The 19,997-nt window shown below is 39.9% G+C and overlaps 1 protein-coding gene across 1 annotated transcript in view; it reads right to left on the bottom strand.

The window, feature by feature from the left end:
* The window catches only part of LOC145407011 (uncharacterized), a 186,090-nt gene that overhangs the window by 147,961 nt on the left and 18,132 nt on the right, over positions 1 to 19,997 (bottom strand). Inside the window, exons 2-3 of the mRNA XM_080278025.1 lie at positions 15,783 to 15,925; positions 11,408 to 11,578 (exon numbers count right to left, since the gene is read on the bottom strand). Of these exons, the coding sequence (XP_080134151.1) occupies positions 11,408 to 11,578; positions 15,783 to 15,844 (233 nt within the window). The 5' untranslated portion in view covers positions 15,845 to 15,925. The remainder of the gene's footprint in view (positions 1 to 11,407; positions 11,579 to 15,782; positions 15,926 to 19,997) is intronic.

Below are 19,997 nucleotides of genomic sequence, written 5' to 3'. Positions count from 1 at the left end.
CTTCTCTCGGAGACCATAACTTTACTCTCCCTATATTCACCTTTTAGATTCCATTTCTTACACACTCTCCCAAACTCATCCACCAAGCCTAGCAGCTCCCTTTCGTCTGCACTTAACAACACAGTATTATCCACAAACAACAGTACAGGTAGTTTCCAAACACTGCCCTCTCTCACTAGGCCCACTCCAACATACACTGCCCTACCTTGTATCTCTTTTATAACCACATCCATATACAGACTGAACAACCATGGAGACATGACACATCCTTGTTTCAATCTAACCATCAAACAGAAAAATTCATTCAGTTCACTGTCCACACGCACTGCAGCCTTAGCACCCTCATACGTACTCTTTATGGTCTTCAACAACTTCCCATCTACTCCATATATTCTTAATACTTTCCACAATCCTTGTCTATCCACCCTGTCATATGCTTTCTCCAAATCCACGAAGGCCGCATGCAACTTCTTTCCCTTCTCTAGAAACTTTTCCACTAAAGATCTAAGAATGAAAATCTGATCTACTCAACCTCTTCCCTTTCTAAAACCTCCCTGTTCCTCTCCAACTAATTCCTCTGTTATCTCCCTAACTCTGTCAAGAAGTATCCTACCATTAAGATGACAAATGCCTCTATGACTACCACACACATCTTTTTCCCCCTTTCCTTTGTACAAGGGAATAATTATACCTGATTTCCAATCTTACGAGACTCTACCTTACTCCCAGGCCAATCTGCATATCTTCCACATCCATTCTACTACTACCTCTCCCAAATACTTCAGCAATGCACCACACTCTCCATCAATTCCTGGGGCTTTCCCCATTTTAAATTTCTTCATTGCTTCCACAACTTCCATCCTATTTATTTCTTCCTTTCTTCTCACACCCCTCCTTCCCCAGCCACTTATACTTGCATTACTTTCATTCTCTATGCTCAACAATTCCTTACAGTGTTCTCTCCATCTACTCACTTTTTCTCCCTACTGCACTTGTAATCTACCATTTTTACCTTTCACTCCCCAGCTAACTTCTTTGGCACCCTGCCTAACTTTCTTCACCTGTTTCCAGAACATTTTCTTACATTCCCTCCACTTTACACTCAAGTTCCTTCCAAATTTCTCATCCGCTCTCTTCTTCCTCTCTCTCTTACTAATCTTCTCACCTCTCTCTTCCTCTCTACATATAGCTCTTTCTTCTGTCTCTCAACTTCTTCCATGCCCCTGTTTCTCATCCACTCACTGTATGCTTTCTTCTTTTGTGCCACAGCCTCTCTCATATCTTCAGTTCATCATGCTGTTCCCTGCACCCCCTTTTGTCTTCTCTTCACCCCACACACCTCCTCACAGGCTGCACAGATTTCTTCTGTGAATATCTTGCACACACCTTCCACATCCTCCATCTGCTCCAATCTATATTTACCCAATCGCTCCTCCGCTTCCTTCTTATAGTTTGCCTTTTTTCCATCCTCTTGTAACTTTTTCACCCTCACTGTATGTACTACTTCTTGTCCTTCCCTTCTTCTATTTCTCCATTTTATTAGGACTTTAATTCTGACCACCACCAAATGGTGGTCCGAAAGTCCACTCCCCCAACCTCTATATAATCTTGCATCCATGATGCACCTTCTCATCCCTTCATCCACACACACAAAATCAATCATCGCCTTCCGTTCATTCAGTTCACCACCCACCCTTCTCGTTGCTCACCATGTATACCTATGGATCATTTTGTGCCTGAAGAGGGTATTAGCTATCACCAACCCCTTCCTGGCACAAACGTCCGTTAAAGCACTGCCATTCTCATCCATCTCTACAGGTACACCCACTCAACAACTACTCCATCCACCTTCCCATTCCCTGCTTTTCCATTCAGATCTCCAATCAAAACCACTCTCTCATGCCTTTCAAACTTTTCCATGCATGCTTCCACATTTGTTCAGAACTCTTCTCTCACTCTGCTTGCATGATCTTGCATTGGCGCATACATGCACGCAATCGCCCACATTTGTAGTCCAACTTTCAATATTACCCATGCAATCCTTGAGCCAACTGATCTATACTCTTATATTCTCCTTCCATCTGTTACTTACTACAAAACACACTCCTTCTTTTGCCCTCTCATTCTTACCTACTCCCACACATATACCCCATCCATACTCCCATTCTCTCACACTCTCACCTCCCCATTTAGTTTCAGTTAACCCACATACATCCACTTTTACACCCTCACGCACCTGGACAATCTCCCTTTCTTTCACCTCATCATTTGCACCTCTTACATTCCCTGTAGCTATCCGTACCAAGTTCTTAGTTCAGTCCTTAGTCGTCATCTTTTGGTCAGTCCTGGTCCGAGGCTTCTTGTTCGTATTTTTTAGTTAGTTGTTTCCCGGGGAAGGGCATTAACTTTCCGTCAACCCACTTGTTATTACGTGGGGAACACATGTTGGTTGGTTATATGGTTACCACCCAGCGTTGTAAAGTACTGCGTCATATTCGAGACAAAGGATAGGGAGGGAGGAAGGTAAGGATGGAGTGGAGGGTCTCCAGTGAGGGTGAGGGAGGGATGAGACACACCCCGAATGCAGGGATGGTGGTGTGGGGTGTATTATGGCAGGAGGAAACATACACAAAATGATCATAGCAGGGAAAATGCTGTCGTTCCATATAAAAAGGGAGGAGGTGACAATGGGGGGGTTCAAGGTGAGGAGGTGAACAGGCAAGAGACACCCCCATACAATGCAGATGTGGTATTGGTGGGTAGTCTTATATATACACACACACACACACACACATATATATATATATATATATATATATATATATATATATATATATCTATCTATCTATCTATCTATCTATCTATTGCCAGACGCCTCAATCCCGTTTGGGGTGGCCACAAACAAATCGCCTCCAAGTCGCCCTGTCCCCCGCCATTTCACTGCCCTGCTCCCAACTCACACCCCCCTCTCTCATATATATACAGCATTTATATATACACACAAGGTGCTACCCAAAAGTTCCAGTAATTTGAAAAGAGGGAAAAAACTGTTTGCAGTTTTGCCTTTTACCGCTAGGAGGAGTCAGCAGTACCCCTTGTGCATCAGTGTGGGCCCGGTCGTGTCTATGAGCGGACGTGTTGTTGAGCTATGCTTACTATTGTAACGCAGTGTGTAGGTGGTTTGGCGGTTTTGCAATGGTGGACCTCACAGAACAAAGAACCTGCATCAAGTTCTGCTTCAAGATCGACAAGACGGCTGCAGAAACTCACCAGTTGCTTCAGCAAGTCTCTGGTGACAATGCCATGTCCCAAAGCAGAACATTTTTCCGGTACAAACGGTTCAAGAAGGATGAACGTCCGTCGAAGACAATGACCATTCTGGACAACCGTCAACGGCAACAACACCAGAAAAAGTTGGAAATGTTCGTCAGGCTATCCTTACAGATCATAGATGAACTATTCATGATGTTTGTGATATCGCTGAACTGTTGTATGGGAGCGTGCAACACATTTTGTCGAACGTGTTAAGCATGAGATGCATCGCTGCAAAATTTGTTCCAAGACTGCTGAGTGATGGGCAGAAGGCACATTGCATTGCAGGGAGCTCAAGAATCAGGTCAGAGATGATGCCACCTTCATCTCGAAGGTCATAACTGGTGATGAATCACGGGTTTAAGGTTATGGCCTGGAGACAAAACAGCAGTCATTTCAATGGAAGACTCCCAATTCACAGAGACCAAAAAAAAGCACATCAAGTTCACAGCAATGTCAAGCTGATGTTGATCATTTTCTTCCTTATCCAAGGGATTGTTCACAGGGAATTCGTTTCACCTAGTCAATCTGTCAGTGGAAAGTTTTACTGTGAAGTTTTGCAGCATCTGAGGGAGAATATCCGACGCAAACATCCAGAACAGTGGAAGAACGACAATGCCCCTGCCCACACATCAACTGCTGTCCAGCAGTTCCTGGCTTCCTTTAAGACGGTAGTCATTCCCCACCCACCCTATTCACCTGACCTTGCCCCCTGTCGCTTTTTCCTGTTTCCCAAGCTGAAATTATGACTGAAAGAGTGTCGATTTGACTCGATTAAGGATATCCAGACAGAATCGCAGGAGGTGCTCAAGACTATCATGCCTGAAGTCTTCCAGGAATGCATGGACTCGTGGAAAAAAACGCTGGGACCACGGTATATATGCCCAAGAGGACTACTGTACTTCAAAGGCGACAGTGAGAACTAGGAGGTAACTTATTTTCCTACAATATTCAAATTACTGGAACTTTTGGGTGGCACCTTGTATATATATATATATATATATATATATATATATATATATATATATATATATGTATATATATATATATATATATATATATATATATATACAGTACAATCCCAGCTATCCGGTATCCAGACAAACGGAATACTCAGAAAAACGGGAAAATTCAAGGGCTGGTAAAAATGTCAGTAAGTTATAACTGTGCGCCAATTTGAATGGACCGCCAAACCGCCGTTTGATCGTGTCACGCGAGGCTGGGTGAAGTCAGACAAAGCGAGGTGAAGGCATTTCCGGCTAATGTAAATCCCTAGCAAATCCTCTTAACCACCCCTCCTCTCCCCCTTTTTCCCCTATTTGAATTCAGTCATCCTCCACACCCTCCAAAAATCACCAGTCTGCTTTTTGCCACCAGACAGTAAACAAGGTCTCTTGCTATTGTGTTCCTCTGATAGACGGTAATTTGTACACTCCAAAATGCCTAAAGTGCAAACTAAACGTAAGCGTATCGTGCTTACCTTGAAACAGAAGCTGGACATATGCAACAGACTTGAAAAAGGCGAACATTATAAAACACTAATGCTTGAATATAAATGTTACTAGGAATGAAAGTTTACTTCGTTGGAAGCAAAATAAATAAATAATATGCCTGCATTTCATACGTACATCATTTATTTTATTTTTTGCAAAACAGCTGAGTGGCGTGTGAGGGGTGGAGTGATGGAGGTCAGGTAGGGAAGAAGAAGACCAGTCGGGGTCAGAAACGTAAACAAACTCACGTGGGGGCACAGGTGTTGTGATAATTCTACAGTGCAGTCTTAACACATCATCAGTTCACTAATAAATGTTCAAGCTTTTATTTCTTTATTTTATTTTTCAATTTTTATGAGTACAGTACATATAATGAATACAGTAATTCGGTAAACAATGGACTGGTGCAATTTGTAGTACTGCAAATTGCTAGACATTGCACACGTGCGTTATGACCATGGTGTGTGTTTACAAGGCAGTTTTTCAGGCGGAATCTCTTAGTGTAACCCCTGATGTGACTGGTGAGTACCTGAACTGTATTTACTGCTGTGATAGCCTTTGTATAGATTTGACTTGAAAATCAGAAATACGGGAAAAATCTGTAACGGGGAAGGTAAATTCCCCAAGCCACCCGGTTAGCTGGGATTGTACTGTATATATATATATATATATATATATATATATATATATATATATATATATATATATATATATATATACATGTATATATATATATATATATATATATATATATATATATATATATATATACATATGTATATATATATATAAATATATATATATATATATATATATATATATATATATGTACATATAAATATATATAAATATATATATATATATATATATATATATATATATATATATATATATATATATATATATATATATATATATATATACATATATATATATATATATATATATATATATATACATATATATATATATATATATATATATATATATACATATATATATATATATATATATATATATATATATATATATTATATATATATGGAGCCTCTGTGGTACAGTGGTAAAGTGTGCATTTTCGTACACTGAAGAATGAGGGTTTGTGCCCTGCCAAGGTAAAAAACTTCGGGAGCATTCTTCTGACCATGTACTGCTTGGCGGACATAAGGGGTGCTGTGGTTGAACCAGTGTTGCATACTATAAAGTATGCTTGCACCCAGTCGGCTTGCGCGGGTCGATTACACTTGGTTCACAGACTACACACACATCCAAAGCCACTCCAACACTACAATTACACTTACAAGCACTTCTCACCCTGCATACAATCTCTACTAGACAGTCTATTGGTAGAGATATATTGGCTGTATCATCCCCACTTAGGTTGGGATAGGCCGGTCCTGCAGTGGACACACAAATGGCTGATGAGATGTGATGAGATGATATATATATATACAGTATATACAGTATGTATGTATGAATATATATATAGACAGTATATACAGTATGTATGTATGTATGAATATATATATATATATATATATATATATATATACAGTATATACAGTATGTATGTATGAATATATATATATATATATATACAGTATATATCCATCATCCAATCCTACGTTGCCCCATGAGGAGCGTAGGAGCCCTGGACTAGGCAGTTGGTCATGACATTTAAGATGAGAGTGACCAGCCTCACTCATCCCTGAATGACATTACGTGAGCAATAAACCCCAACCACCCCTTGGATAGAAACCTTCGCCGGCTCAATCCGACTGGAGCACAATAATTACCCACTAAACCACCAGGCGCCAAAATTTGGTTATATGGTTACCACCCAGCGGAGTAAATGGTTTCCTGGTGTACAGGAAACCATTTGGCTTGTCACTCAGTGTAGAGTCACCCACAAGCAGAAGGAAGAGGAAAGAATGAAGGAATGAAAGACAGAAGAGGGTATATATATATATATATATATATCTACATATAATGTATATATATATATATATATATATATATAGATAGATATATATATATATATATAGATAGATAGATATATAGATATATAGATATATATCTATATATATATATATATATATATATATATATACAGGTAACTCGCACGGAACACGTGGGTTTCGTTCCTACCGTGCCGTGTTAGGTGCGAAATCGCGTATATTTAAACTACTCCGTATTTTGCTCCCTAGACCCCCCAAATGTGTTTTTTGCTGTTATCTGTCACTGGTAATCACTAGAAAGCACTTTAAGTGGTTAGAAGGTTTATTTAATGTTATAACTCACAAATACAGTACTCCACAGCAAAACTTCAACACACAAATACTGTACGTAAACACAAGGAAACATTCCGACGCTGATCATAGGTAATCATATAAATCAGGTTAACTGGTACCAGTGCTTTAACTTACAAGTACTTACCAGAACAGTACATATTTAACTTAGAAATGCAGTACTGTGATATCGAATGATTTCAGTACATAATCTGTTAGGAATGGTTGGGAAAAAAAAAAGGGGTATGAATACATTTTCACCTTTTTGATATATGTTTATGGTAGTTTCGAGTTATTTTTTACGTTATCGTTGTGCCCATGCTTGGAAAAGGGAGTGAAAGAGTTGAATTTTCAGTCCTAAATGAGAAAACTGCACGTCCTCCAAGGCTAGACTCTGCCACGGGAGAATAAAGTGAAGGGTCAGTCCAATTAGCAATAAGGAAGTTGTGTCACAACTTCCAGCTCCCACACCACGAGAATGGCTAAAAATAGAATCGTAATGCAGTTTCAGAACTAACAATAAGTCTAATTATTACGAATACAGATACAAAGCAGAAATAAATACGTTTACAGACGGGGAAAACGTACTTCTTCCGTCATAACATGTTCATCTTTCTCTATCATTTTATGTTCATCTTTATCATTTTACCTTGTTATTTTCGCAATATATATTGCTGTCTCGTAAACAGGGTGGTTGAGTGTGTTTTGCAAGGGAGGAAAAAGGTTGTATTTTCTGTCTGGGTCGAGATAATGGGTGTAACTATGTGTGGTTAGGCATGGCCACGAGCAAAAAAATCGTACATCCACTCCTCACGATAGCAGGTGGCGAACTGACAGATGATACATTACAAAGATACATGAGAGGGTGAAGTCAAGGTCAGTCTCATGTCCCAGATTTTTGTTCACTGCCCGAAAGTTTTCACAGTTTTCTACAAGTTGCATTGCATCAAATGATCCAAACCATTACAGCAAACCTGAGCAAATAGGTAAAGATACCAAGACAAAAATGTATTTTTCTCTTATTATAAGTCTTTAACGAACAAACAAAAATGGCAATATTCCGATGCCGATCATGGGTAATCATATAAATCAGGTTAACTGGTTACAAGGCTTTATTTAATGCTTTAATTGCTTACTAGTACATACCAGAACAGTAAATATTTAACTTACAAATACAGTACTGTAGAAAAGCAGTACAGTAAGAGTTTAACGAACAAACAAAAAAGGCAATATTCTGACGCCGATCATGGGTAATCATATAATTCGGGTTAACTGGTTACAAGGCTTTACTTAATTATTTAACTTTATCTAAGTGCTTACAAGTTACAGTACATACGAGAACAGTAAATATTTAACTTACAAATACTGTACAGTACTGTGGAAAAAACGAACAAATAAAAAAGGCAATATTCTGACGCCTATCAGGTAAACTGGTTATAAGACTTTATTTCTTGCTTTAACATTATTTAATAGTACTTTAAGTTGCACATAAACTTACCAGAACAGTACAGTACTATAAATATTTAACTTACAAATACTGTGCTACTGTACTCGGGAATGTCTCACTCACTGAATAATTTCCCGCCTAGATCGTCACGTAATCAAAACAAACTGCGCGCTGCCATGCCGTTCGAGGATTTGATCTTTCAAAGGCCTCTCCTGCGTTAATTTGTAGTTTTCATAATGGTTTTTTAATCTTACGTTGTCTTATATGTATCCCAGCCCTTACCGTGTATAATTGCGAGCGCGTTCCGTGAGATCGTGTTCCGTGCGAGTTACCTGTATATATATAATGTATATATATATATATATATACATATATATATATACAGTACCCTCACGTCCAACACGCGTTTGTCCAGCACGATTCGCGTCCAGCACGGAGAGCAAAAAATTAGTACGATTTAATACGATTTAAGTACTGTAAAACGGGTACGTAAGCATAACACTGATGGACCTCCAAGAAGTGGCGAAATCCGCAGAGTTCGCCTCTAGCATGATCACCCCCTGGTCCAACACGGTCATACTGGACATTCCTGTGACGCTGACAGCCAATCAAAACTTTCGATCAAGTAGAATCCCCCACTCGCTATCATGACGTGATTGTGATGTCGCCCAATGAAAAACACTTCTGCTCTCACGTGATGTTTTGTTTAAATTTCTCCCGGCACAGTGCCATTCAGTCGCATAATTCACACTGGACGGTGCTTTTTTCTCGCTGCATTTTCTGCCCTTGCTACTGCATTTTACCCTGCTCACGATGCCTAGGAAGCCTTCTGAGAACCCCAAGAAGCGGTGGCACCTCCCTCAGGCCACCAAGCTAGAATTCATCGAGAGGCAGAAGAAAGGGGAGAGGAATTTCAAAGGATTTATGAGGGAGGTTGAGGAGGAGCAGTAGCCATTATCCGCTAGTGATGCCAGCAGCCATCCTCCAGGGACCCAGTAGGGCTACCTACAGCCTCGGATATCACCTTCCATTCCCAGCAAAGCCCACCAGCACTGTCCTAAAAGGTTAGTTATCATTCATAGTACAGTACCATTTATTATAATTACAGTAGTACCAATATATGTATAGGTATATGGTAGATATTTAGGGTGACTTTTCCTAGGGTTCCTGACATAATTCATTTTTCCCCATACGCTCTGTTGTTTGTCCAACACGTTTTTGGTCCAACACGGGACCCATGCATGACAATATTACCGTGTTGGACACGAGGGTACTGTATGTATATATATATATATATATATATATATATATATATATATATATATACTGTATATATATACAGTATATATATATATATATATATATATATATATATATATATATATATATAGATATATATATATATATATATATATATATATATATATATATATGTATATATATATATTTTATCTGTATATGTAGAGAGAGAAATAAATAGATATATATTTATATCTATATATATATGTATATATATATATATATATATATAGATAAATATATATATATATATATTTATATATATATATATATATATATACAGGTAAGCCCTTAATTCATGCGAGGGTTACGTTCCCAGACCATTCGCGTATGTGGTAAATTCGCGTATACATTCTGCCCTTGTGTGCACATAAGTAGGCATGTCTACTAAGTATATTACATCAGAATAATACTGTTTATGCATTACATACACCTTATAAACTAGCAAAAAGTATGAAAAACAACAAAAATGTAAGAAATTTAACACTGAAACCTGACAAGCACAAGCGTAGGTGAAGACACTTCAGCAGTCTGGTGCACAAACCCTCACTGCCTCCCATATGCTACATTCTGCCTTCTTTATTGTCCAAACAGTTGACTCATTCACCCCAAACATACGGTTCCAAGCCAGTTCACAGGCGTAGGTGAAGACATTTTAGCACAGCCTGGTGCACTAGCCCTCACTGCCTCCTGTATGCTACATTCTGTCTTCTTTATTGTAGGAACAGTTGACTCACCCCAAACACACGGTTCAGAGACAATTCACCATGATGTCAATTCACCATCAAAACATGGACAATTCCGTCATTCTATAATTATACTTATTATTGATTAATTAATACTTTAATAACTAATTTTCAGGTAGATTTTATATCTCATATTGGTAAAAAACTAGTGTACTGTACTTGCTAAATAAACTGGTATGTAAATAAATGACAGGGAATCGTCCTGACGGGGAATTGTCGCCTACATTCCTCCCTTAAGTTTGTCCAACACTTTAACTCTCAGCAACATCACTTTACAAGTCCGTTTTGGTATTACCACATGCATCACTAGCACTACGCTTAGGCCCTAAGTTGGCAGACAGGGCAAGCAATCACTGGAAGGCAGAAAAATAAGCCACAAATAACGATTCGCGAGTCATGCATGGTTCGACCGTCGGATTCAAATTGACTGTGTGGTCCGACCAACCTTCCACACACACACACACACACACACATATGTATGCACACAGGCAGCAGGTAGGCATTTTTATATTTTATTTATTTCTCTTGTATATCAAAATTATTTATTTGAATACTATAATTTTATGTTTTAATTATTGTATGAAAAATTCGTGGATAACCGAAATCGTGTGAAAAAAGTTTGCGTGAATTAAGGGCTTACCTGTATGTATATATATACATATATATATATATATATATATATATATATATGTTAGTGTATATATACCCTGCTGGTAGGGGTTCCCTTGAATATGAAAAATTGTTTCAGGGGTTCCTCCAAGGTGTAAAGGTTGGGAACCACTGACCTGAGGTGACATCCGCCACCACCACTCACTCACTCACCTGTCATGTGTGTAGCTTGAGTCCCGGTAGCTGGTGGAGGGGCCATAGCTACTGCTCCCACCACCAACCCCACCACCACTGCCTCGGCCATACCCTCGCCCACTGCCGCCACCACTGCCTCGACCGCCACCCCAGCTGCTGTACCCGCGCCCCCCACGACCTTGACCACGACTATGATGACAGGTTAATACAGTGATATATTGGTAAAGTACAGTATACATACATATATATATATATATATATATATATATATATATATATATATATAAGGGAGAGGGGGAGGCAATACAACAGGCCCTACATATTTTGTGAGAAAGAGTAAAGCTGTGAGAGCACTACACTGTCTTTAATATTCAAACAAATAGAAATGGTAATGAGAAAAAAAAAAACTGTAAGATGCTTAATTTCAATAAACATTAATAAAAAAGTACAGAAATATATATGTAAACATAAACAGCTAGTCTAAAATGCAAGTTAATTAACTGCACCAGAATACTGACCCTTCAGTGTTTTACTCTGCTATCCCCCACTTATGTAGTACTAGTTTGTTATGCATGCAGACAGCACCTACCTCTCTATTTTGTGTAACAAACATAACTAACCGTCTGCTTTTGGCTCCAATCATTTCCGGCTTTGCACATCCTTTCACCAATAATAACAATATATTGTATTCTTCATGTCAGTAGCTCTTTTGTGGAAAATAATACCGTCTACCTGCACTCCATTCATCATCATCATCAACTAATCCTATGTTGCCCCAAGAGAAGCATAGGAATCTGGTGCTAGGCAAGTTGGTCCTGACACTTAGGATGAGAGTGGCAAGCCTCACTCATCCAAGTGGCATTAAGTGAGCAATAAGCCCCAACTACCCCTTCGATATAAAACTGTACTAGCTCAGTCCGACTAGAGCACCTTAGCAACCCACTAAACCTCGAGGCGCCATAATTTGGTTTTATGGTTACCACCCAGCACTGTAAATGGTTTCCTGGTGTATAGGAAATCATTTGGCTTGTCAATCGGTGTAGTCACCCATACTTAGAGGGAAGAGGAATGATATACCTTATTATTTGTGTAATTTGTTTTCACAACATGTGCAAGAACTTTTGTACTTTTACAACTGCTCAAAAAGGATTATAACCTCTAACTCACAAAGTTTTATTTTACAAAGCACTATACAGTGAAAGCTCAATTATCCATGTTCAGAACATCTGGTTTTCAGCATATCCGTCCCATGGCCAAACGATACACTGGTATGGTAGGACATAAACCTATCCATACGATAGCTCTCGTTTAAACAGCAAGCATCCGGCTGCTAGTGGGTGAGCCACGGGTAAGTGAGAGTGAATCTACCCCCACCCACACTTCCCACTCACGACCTGCTCACGAGGGTGGTGGGGTGGAGTTTGGTGAGGAGACTGATAAGGAACGGAAGTAACCACCTGAGAGATGCTCATCTGCTCATTCTTTTGTTTGTTCTTGTGTGTATATGTGAGAGTATTGATACAAACAATAATGTATAGTATTTGATTAATAAATATAATCTAACAATTCTTTACAAAATGGGCACAGCCCTTCTATATTTTCTAATGAAATGGGTCTTGCACAGGTTATTTGTTACTGTTCTTGGATTACCACAGCTGCTGGGCATTTTTTACAAATGAGGATTTAGAATGCGTAAATATTCTGCCAACACATACCAGTAGCTGGCCATATTTAATATTCCTAATGAGCATTTTTTAATAAGAATGCTGGCTGTCAAGCACAAGTGAGGTTAGGTTGGATTAGGTTTGGTCTGGTTAGGTTAGGTATGGTTAAATCATATAAGTTTCCCATACTTCTGACATGGGATATACTGATGCATCCAGTCAGAGCGATGGTTGATAAACAACATGGCCAGTTGGAGATCGTCGGTAAATACTGCTGCAGGCGATCTGGCTGCTTCCTAAACTACCCAAAAATAGGTACTGTATATTTTGTCTTTTTCCAATCAATTCTTGTTGCCAAAACCCAACAGTTAACTACCTGTGTTACATATACATCAAAGTTGCTTACCCTGAGATTGTCTATCTATCTATCTATTGCCAGATGCCACAATCCCGTAAGCGGTGGCCATTTGACTCTCAGTTATTTGTTTTACAGGGAGGGGCCCTAACCCTCCACCAACCCACTTGCTGACACGTAGGGAGCACGTATGGTTTGGTTATGTGGTTACCACCCAGCGTTGTAAATAGTTTCTTGGCTTACATGAAACCATTTGGCTTGTCACTCAATGTAAAACCACCTGTAAAGGAAAGAAAAGCAATAAGAAGTGACAGGAAAGATGGGAGAAATAGGAGGACAGGGGAGCAGACACAGAAAAAGAATTATTAAAGCTAAGGAAGAAGTAGGCAGCACTACATCAAGTGAGTGGATGATGGCTGCCACCACCCTTCTATGGGAAAAATGGCATTTGGTTGTCCAAAGTCCCCCTTTTCACCCCACTTTCTCCCATTTTTCCCCACTTTACACATGCACACAATCAAGCAATCAGTCAATGCATGTACTATACGTAACACCATGCACAAAAAACGGGAGAGTGATCAGCCGGGTCCACTTGGACAATACCACACGCTGCAGATCAAGCGAAAAAAAGCTCAACCAAGTAGACACAGATCAGCTGACCTACCAAAACATTGAAGATGGCAGAGCCTGCCTGGTCAAGCACTGATTGAAGAAGTATATTTGATAAAGTTTGTAAGCTCAAATGTCAACAAAACACACATTTAACACATTAATAATCATTCTTATATACGTGATGATGATGATGATGCGAGGCATTATACTTTGTCTTAGCTCAGAGATTGGTGCTTTGTCACTAACCCATTCATGGTGGTTTTTCGAACAAACCTATAAACTAGTCACAATACCCAAAGAATCTTTAATGTTTCATTACTTAACACAATGAATTTGGTGAAGTTTAATCTCCTCATAAGAGAGAAAAAGTCCACCGTTGGAGGACTTGTAGTATGGAGCTGAAGTGGTCGCCATCCTCTTTGTTTACCAAACGGGGGAGCGCGCCGCCAGGGGAATATGCCCACGTGTTTCAAACCTTGCCACGCCCGCACCATAGGTAGTTTATGCGTGTGGTTCGTTTTTGGGGGGTCTGGCACCTTGCCATGTCATAGAAAACCGTGCCATAGAAGTCCGTGCCATAGGCAACTTGACTGTACTTGGGTAGTGTGATGAGTAAGGATGGAAGTTTAGAGGGCAAAGTGCTTGAAAGGGTACAACAGGGAGGAAAGGTTGCATGTTCTTTGAAAGCATTAATAAGAAACAGGGAAGTAAGCATGGAAGTAAAAAAGTCGCTGAACGACAGTATTGTAATATCAACCCTAACGTATGGTAGTGAAGCTTGGATCTTGTTGGAAGGACGCAAGTCAAGAGAGCAGTGAAAATGAGTTATCTGAGAGGAGCATGTGGTGTTACGTGGAGCGACAGACTGACAAAAGAGGAAGTGAAGGAGCATTGTGGTGTGGATGCGATAGAAAGCGTTAGGAGAAATACGCTGAGGCAGTTTGGCCATGTGGAGAGAATGGAGAGAGGGAGACTGACGAGGAGAGTGTTTGCGAGTGAGGTGGAGGGGGGAGAGGGAGAGGGAGGCCAAGATGAGATGGAAGGATTGAGTGAAGAGGTATATGAGATGGGGGGGGGGGTAAGCTGGGAGCAGGGCAGTGAAATGGCATTGGATGGGGTGATACGGAGGCAATTTGTTTGTGGCCACCCTTTACGGGATCAAGGTGTCTGGCAACAGACGGATTAATAGAGTTTGGAAATAATCATATGTCTCATGTTTTAAAAATATACCCGGTATATACTCTCAATAATAATAATATAAATACTGTAGTACAATTCCTTGGTCATTTTAACCATCTCTCCTTCCAGCCAAAACAGACTACACCAATTTCAATACTTACGATTCCAGAATCAACTCTTGCTCAGCCCCTGCATGATGCAGAGTGCATCCAACTCTTACTTGCAGTTGAGCAGTGCTAATATGGTTCAGACAGAACCGAGTTGCAATTTGCCACCAACTATTTGTAATCGGCTCAATTTTCTCACCAAATCCAGCAACTATATAACACATACCATGGCAATGTTCGGTAACCCACACTCACTTAGCCCACTGGTGAGTTAAAAGAATTGCTATGGGGCTGGTTCCCACACATGAGAACCAATTCTATTACACCTCATTAGAATCAATGGAATCAATTCTTGTCCCATCCTATCCTGCAATGCACATACCCTAATTTGAACTAACTTAGGACACTAAAACACCAAGAACTAAACTACAGAAAATTCTACATTAACATCTAGTGTGCAAATCCCAGCAACTCACCTGTAGCGGCCACCACCCCCTGAACGGGAGTCATAGTCACCCTTGTCGTAATGGCCAGGCATCCTGTGGGTCACAACAGATGTGCTGCTCACACTAACACACTCTTCTTCCTCTCACACTTCTGGCTCCCACAGTATGTCACCCTGTTACAGTTTGTTGTTAAGTTAGCACAGCAAAGAAATACGATGATGGACCAAGGTAAATTTTTGTTTTTGTACAGTTAAATATCTGGTCCTAATGTATTTTACCTTTTTTTTTTTATGTGTTTTGAACAATGTTAACCTTAATTTCCATTAGAAACCATCCATTTTTACAATGCAGTATACCTCTCCACCCAACCTAAAAAATCCAATAAACCCAATAAAATTTGTCAAAATATTTGAACACAGAAAAAAAACATGAATGATACATCTCAAAATATCCTAACCAAACAACCCAACCCAATCAAACTCTAACCTAGACATTCTTCTGTCCTAACCATTTTGGAAGAAACTGCAATTCACATGTGAGCACTATGTCTTCATACAGACTTTCTCTCCCAATTCCACATTAGACAATTCTGCTGCTGTTCCTCCATCACTTCCTTCCTCTGACTTCATCATGGCTGATATTAAAATTTCTTCAACTGATGTATTTTCTGCCATCACTAGCCTCAATACTAACAAGGCATATGGGCCAGATAATGTCCACCTGTTGTCCTCAAGAGCTGTACTTCTGTGCTTACACACGGCCTAGGTAAACTCTTTCGTCTTTGTCTGTCAACTTGTACCTTTCCTTCTTGCTGGAAGTTGCTCTCATTCAGCCTGTCTGAAAGAAGGATGACCATTCCCATTCTTCTACCTATCACCCAATAGCTTTAACATATTGTGTTTCAAAAGTTTTTTAGTCTATTCTTAACAAAAATTTTTTAAAGTGCCTTTCCTAGGACAACCTTCTTTCTGATAGTCAGTATGGGTTCTGCCAGGGATGCTCCAATGGTGATCTTCTGCCCTGCCTTTCAGATTCCTGTTCATCCTCCTTTCGGGACTTTAGCGAAAGCTTTGCCATTGCACTTGACATCTCAAAGGCTTTTGATCAACTCTGGTAAAAATCTTTAATTTCCAAACTGCCCTCTTACACATTCTATACCTCTTTTTTTTTTTTTTGCTTGATGATGGGCATAGGCTTCACAGCCTGCTCCCAAGGCCCAGTAGTCCTCCCACATACCATACACCTCTACATGTCACCACTTCGGCACTAACACCCACCGTCCATATTGCATACATGCTAGGGCTGTCTCATACAGGACTGGTGTACCGTATTGGTATTGGAGGGAGTATTTTTACAACATGTCGGCTGGTCTTCTGGTAGATCGGTAAAGTCTCCTTTACATGAAATTCAAATCCTTAAACTGTTCCCTGCCCCAGTGGGGATTTGAACCTGGGTCCGATAGGCCGCAGGCCACCTCTCTACCAATTAAGCCACCGCCTTAATCTCTTGCTTCCTTTCTGGTCGTTCTATAGCAGTTGTTGTAGACAGCCATCACTCTTCTTCTACGGCTATAAATAATGGTGCTCATCAGGGAACCGTTCTATCATGAACTCTCTTCCTTTTATTCATCAATGACCCGTTAAGATGTACATCTAACCCTACCCACACATACAATGAGGACTCCATCCTTCACCTTTTCATTCACTTCCCACAGCGTCCATTTCAGCTGTTACTTCAACAAACAATGGATTAGGCTATGACACACCTAAAGCCTGACTTGGCTCATATCTCTGACTGGGGTAAAAGAATCTTGTTCCTACAACAACCTGACAAAGTCTTCCACACAAGTATCCTGCAATTTTTAACAATATCCAACTCAATCCTGTATCAACTTTTAACAAACTTGAGGGTTTCATTCTCTCAGGCTTTATCTTGGAATGATCATATCACCTCTCTAGTAAAATCTGCTTCCAAGAGATTAGGTACGCTAAGCCGACTCCATGCCTTCTTTACCCCTGCACAGTTATTGACTTTCTACACAGGTTTTATTTGCCCCTGCATAGAGTACAATTCTCATGTGTGGGGAGGCTCCCCACAAACAGCTCTTCTTAGCAAGGTGGAGTCAAAGGCTTTTCCTCTCATTAACTCTCCTCCTCTTACTGGCTCCCTTCAACCTGTCTCTTTGCCACACTGTTGCATCTTTATCTCCACTCGGTCACTATTTCAATGGTCACTGCTCCACCGAACTGTCTGCTCACATACTTCCACCACAACGGAGGGCATGTGGCACCCATCTAGCAACAAACTTTCATCCCTTTTCTGTCCAACTCTGTAATGCAAGAGTTAACTGCTACTTCCAGTCCTTTGTGCATTCAATGGGTCATCTCAGGAACTATCTCCCTCTGTCTGTATTTCCTACTGCCTGTGATCTCTAGTCTTTCAAACAGTGTGTCCAGGCATCTCAAAATAAAATGAATGGATCTTGAATTTTGCTCTCTGTTACTGTATTTTGTTTTTGTTTTTTCTTGGAGGGAACAATTTGCAGGCTTCTGGCCTTTAGTTCCTTCTTCCCAATGTTAAAAATAAAATAAAAATAAAAAATCATAAAGTTATAACTGGAAAAAATCTGCCTACCTCCAGCTACAATGGTTGAAACTCATTGAAGCCTGACTGCCTCTGGCTATGATGGCTGAAACTTGTCAAAACCTACCTCTAAGTATGGTAGCTGAAACTCATAACATTATTATTCTTCTGTGATGAAAGTACAGGGCTTGTTTGAAAAAACCTTTCCTGAGTGATTAAATGTACTGACTGCATATCCTCAATTTCTGAGATTCCATGGTTGTACAACTCAGGCTCACCATTTAAAATAAAAAAGTAATCTTCAAGGAGACATAAGACCACCTTATTTTGTAATTTTCTTCAATTTTTTTCTTTACCAAAGTTCTTCATGCAATTTTTGTTTTTCTGTGTATGTTCTCAAGTTTTGAGGTTTCTTATTATTTCTATTATAAGGAAACCATTCACAGCACTGGGTGGTAACCATATAAGTTGCCTACATATCAACAAGTGGGTTGGCGGAGAGCTAGTGTCTCTCCCTTTAAAATAATCAACTCAGAATCAAAAGGCCACCTCTTTTGGGATTAAGGCATCTTGCTATAGACAGATAGATAAATAGTGAATAGCATTTAAAAAGCAGTCCTTTTAACCCCTTAACCGCAGGGGGTCACTTTCGTGACGCTTGGGAGCAAGGGATCATTCTGCGGGGCGTCACTTTTGTGATTCTGTGTTTTTTTAATTCACCCGGGTTTTCAAGTGGTGGCTTGTATCATCTATCAGTACTGCCAATGTCCAACACTGGTCAGCACTCCTAATCTCATCTGTACTCCCATCCATTGTTGGCAATTTAGCCATTTCTCCCTGTTCTTGACTCCCCTCCCTACCTCCCCTCCATTACCCTCTCCTCTCGCCTGCCCGGCCACACTGCACTAAGTAAATCTTCCCCAGAATTTTCCACTGATTTCATCCATTGAAATAAGCCCAATGCCCTATTCTTATACCAAATAATATATACAAAAAAGAAATAAGGTAAGTGATAGTGCCATACACCTGGAATTGGCTAATTATCACCTGACAACACCTCACGTGCACTCGTTCGCTAATTTTCCCTGTATATTTCCCCTTGAAATATGCCATATAATCTATTTTCGTAATAAAAATATATAAGAAAGGAAGGGAGAAGCCTAAGTGATATTTACATTCACCTGGATCTACCTAATTTATTATGTATTGTCTAGATTTCCTGCCAATCATTTCATAGCGTATATATTAGCAGGTGTCACCACGCTGACATTGGCAGCGTTGCACTCCCCCTAGGCCACCACAGCATTCAGTTTGCTGTTGTCTGTCAAGGTGAAACCACGTCAGATTCGCGCCTGTCCAATTCCGCCGCTTTTTAGCCCCATGCAAAGGGTCCTGTGACCTCTACCCCTACCAAACCTCGTGTGGAAAGAGGTAAAAGGATAAGTGACTGCTGTGGAACGTGAACTGGCTAATTTATCAATGAAAATGATGGACAGTGACTACGATCTTTCTGGTGAGTAAAACAGGGCAAGTGGAAATGTAAATAAAGTGTAAATAATGTGTAAACAACAAGTGAAAGCAATGAAAGTAAATATAAGTGAACAGTGGAAAATAGTTTTATAAGTTACTGTAAATGACAGTGCATAACAGTGTAAATAAAAT

The sequence above is a fragment of the Coenobita brevimanus genome, chromosome 72 (assembly GCF_032717465.1).
Source record: "Coenobita brevimanus isolate Jiangsu-jjx chromosome 72, ASM3271746v2, whole genome shotgun sequence".
NCBI lineage: Eukaryota > Metazoa > Arthropoda > Malacostraca > Decapoda > Coenobitidae > Coenobita > Coenobita brevimanus.
Note: the sequence above shows the minus strand (reverse complement) of the source record. Positions and strands in the feature narration are given on the sequence as shown.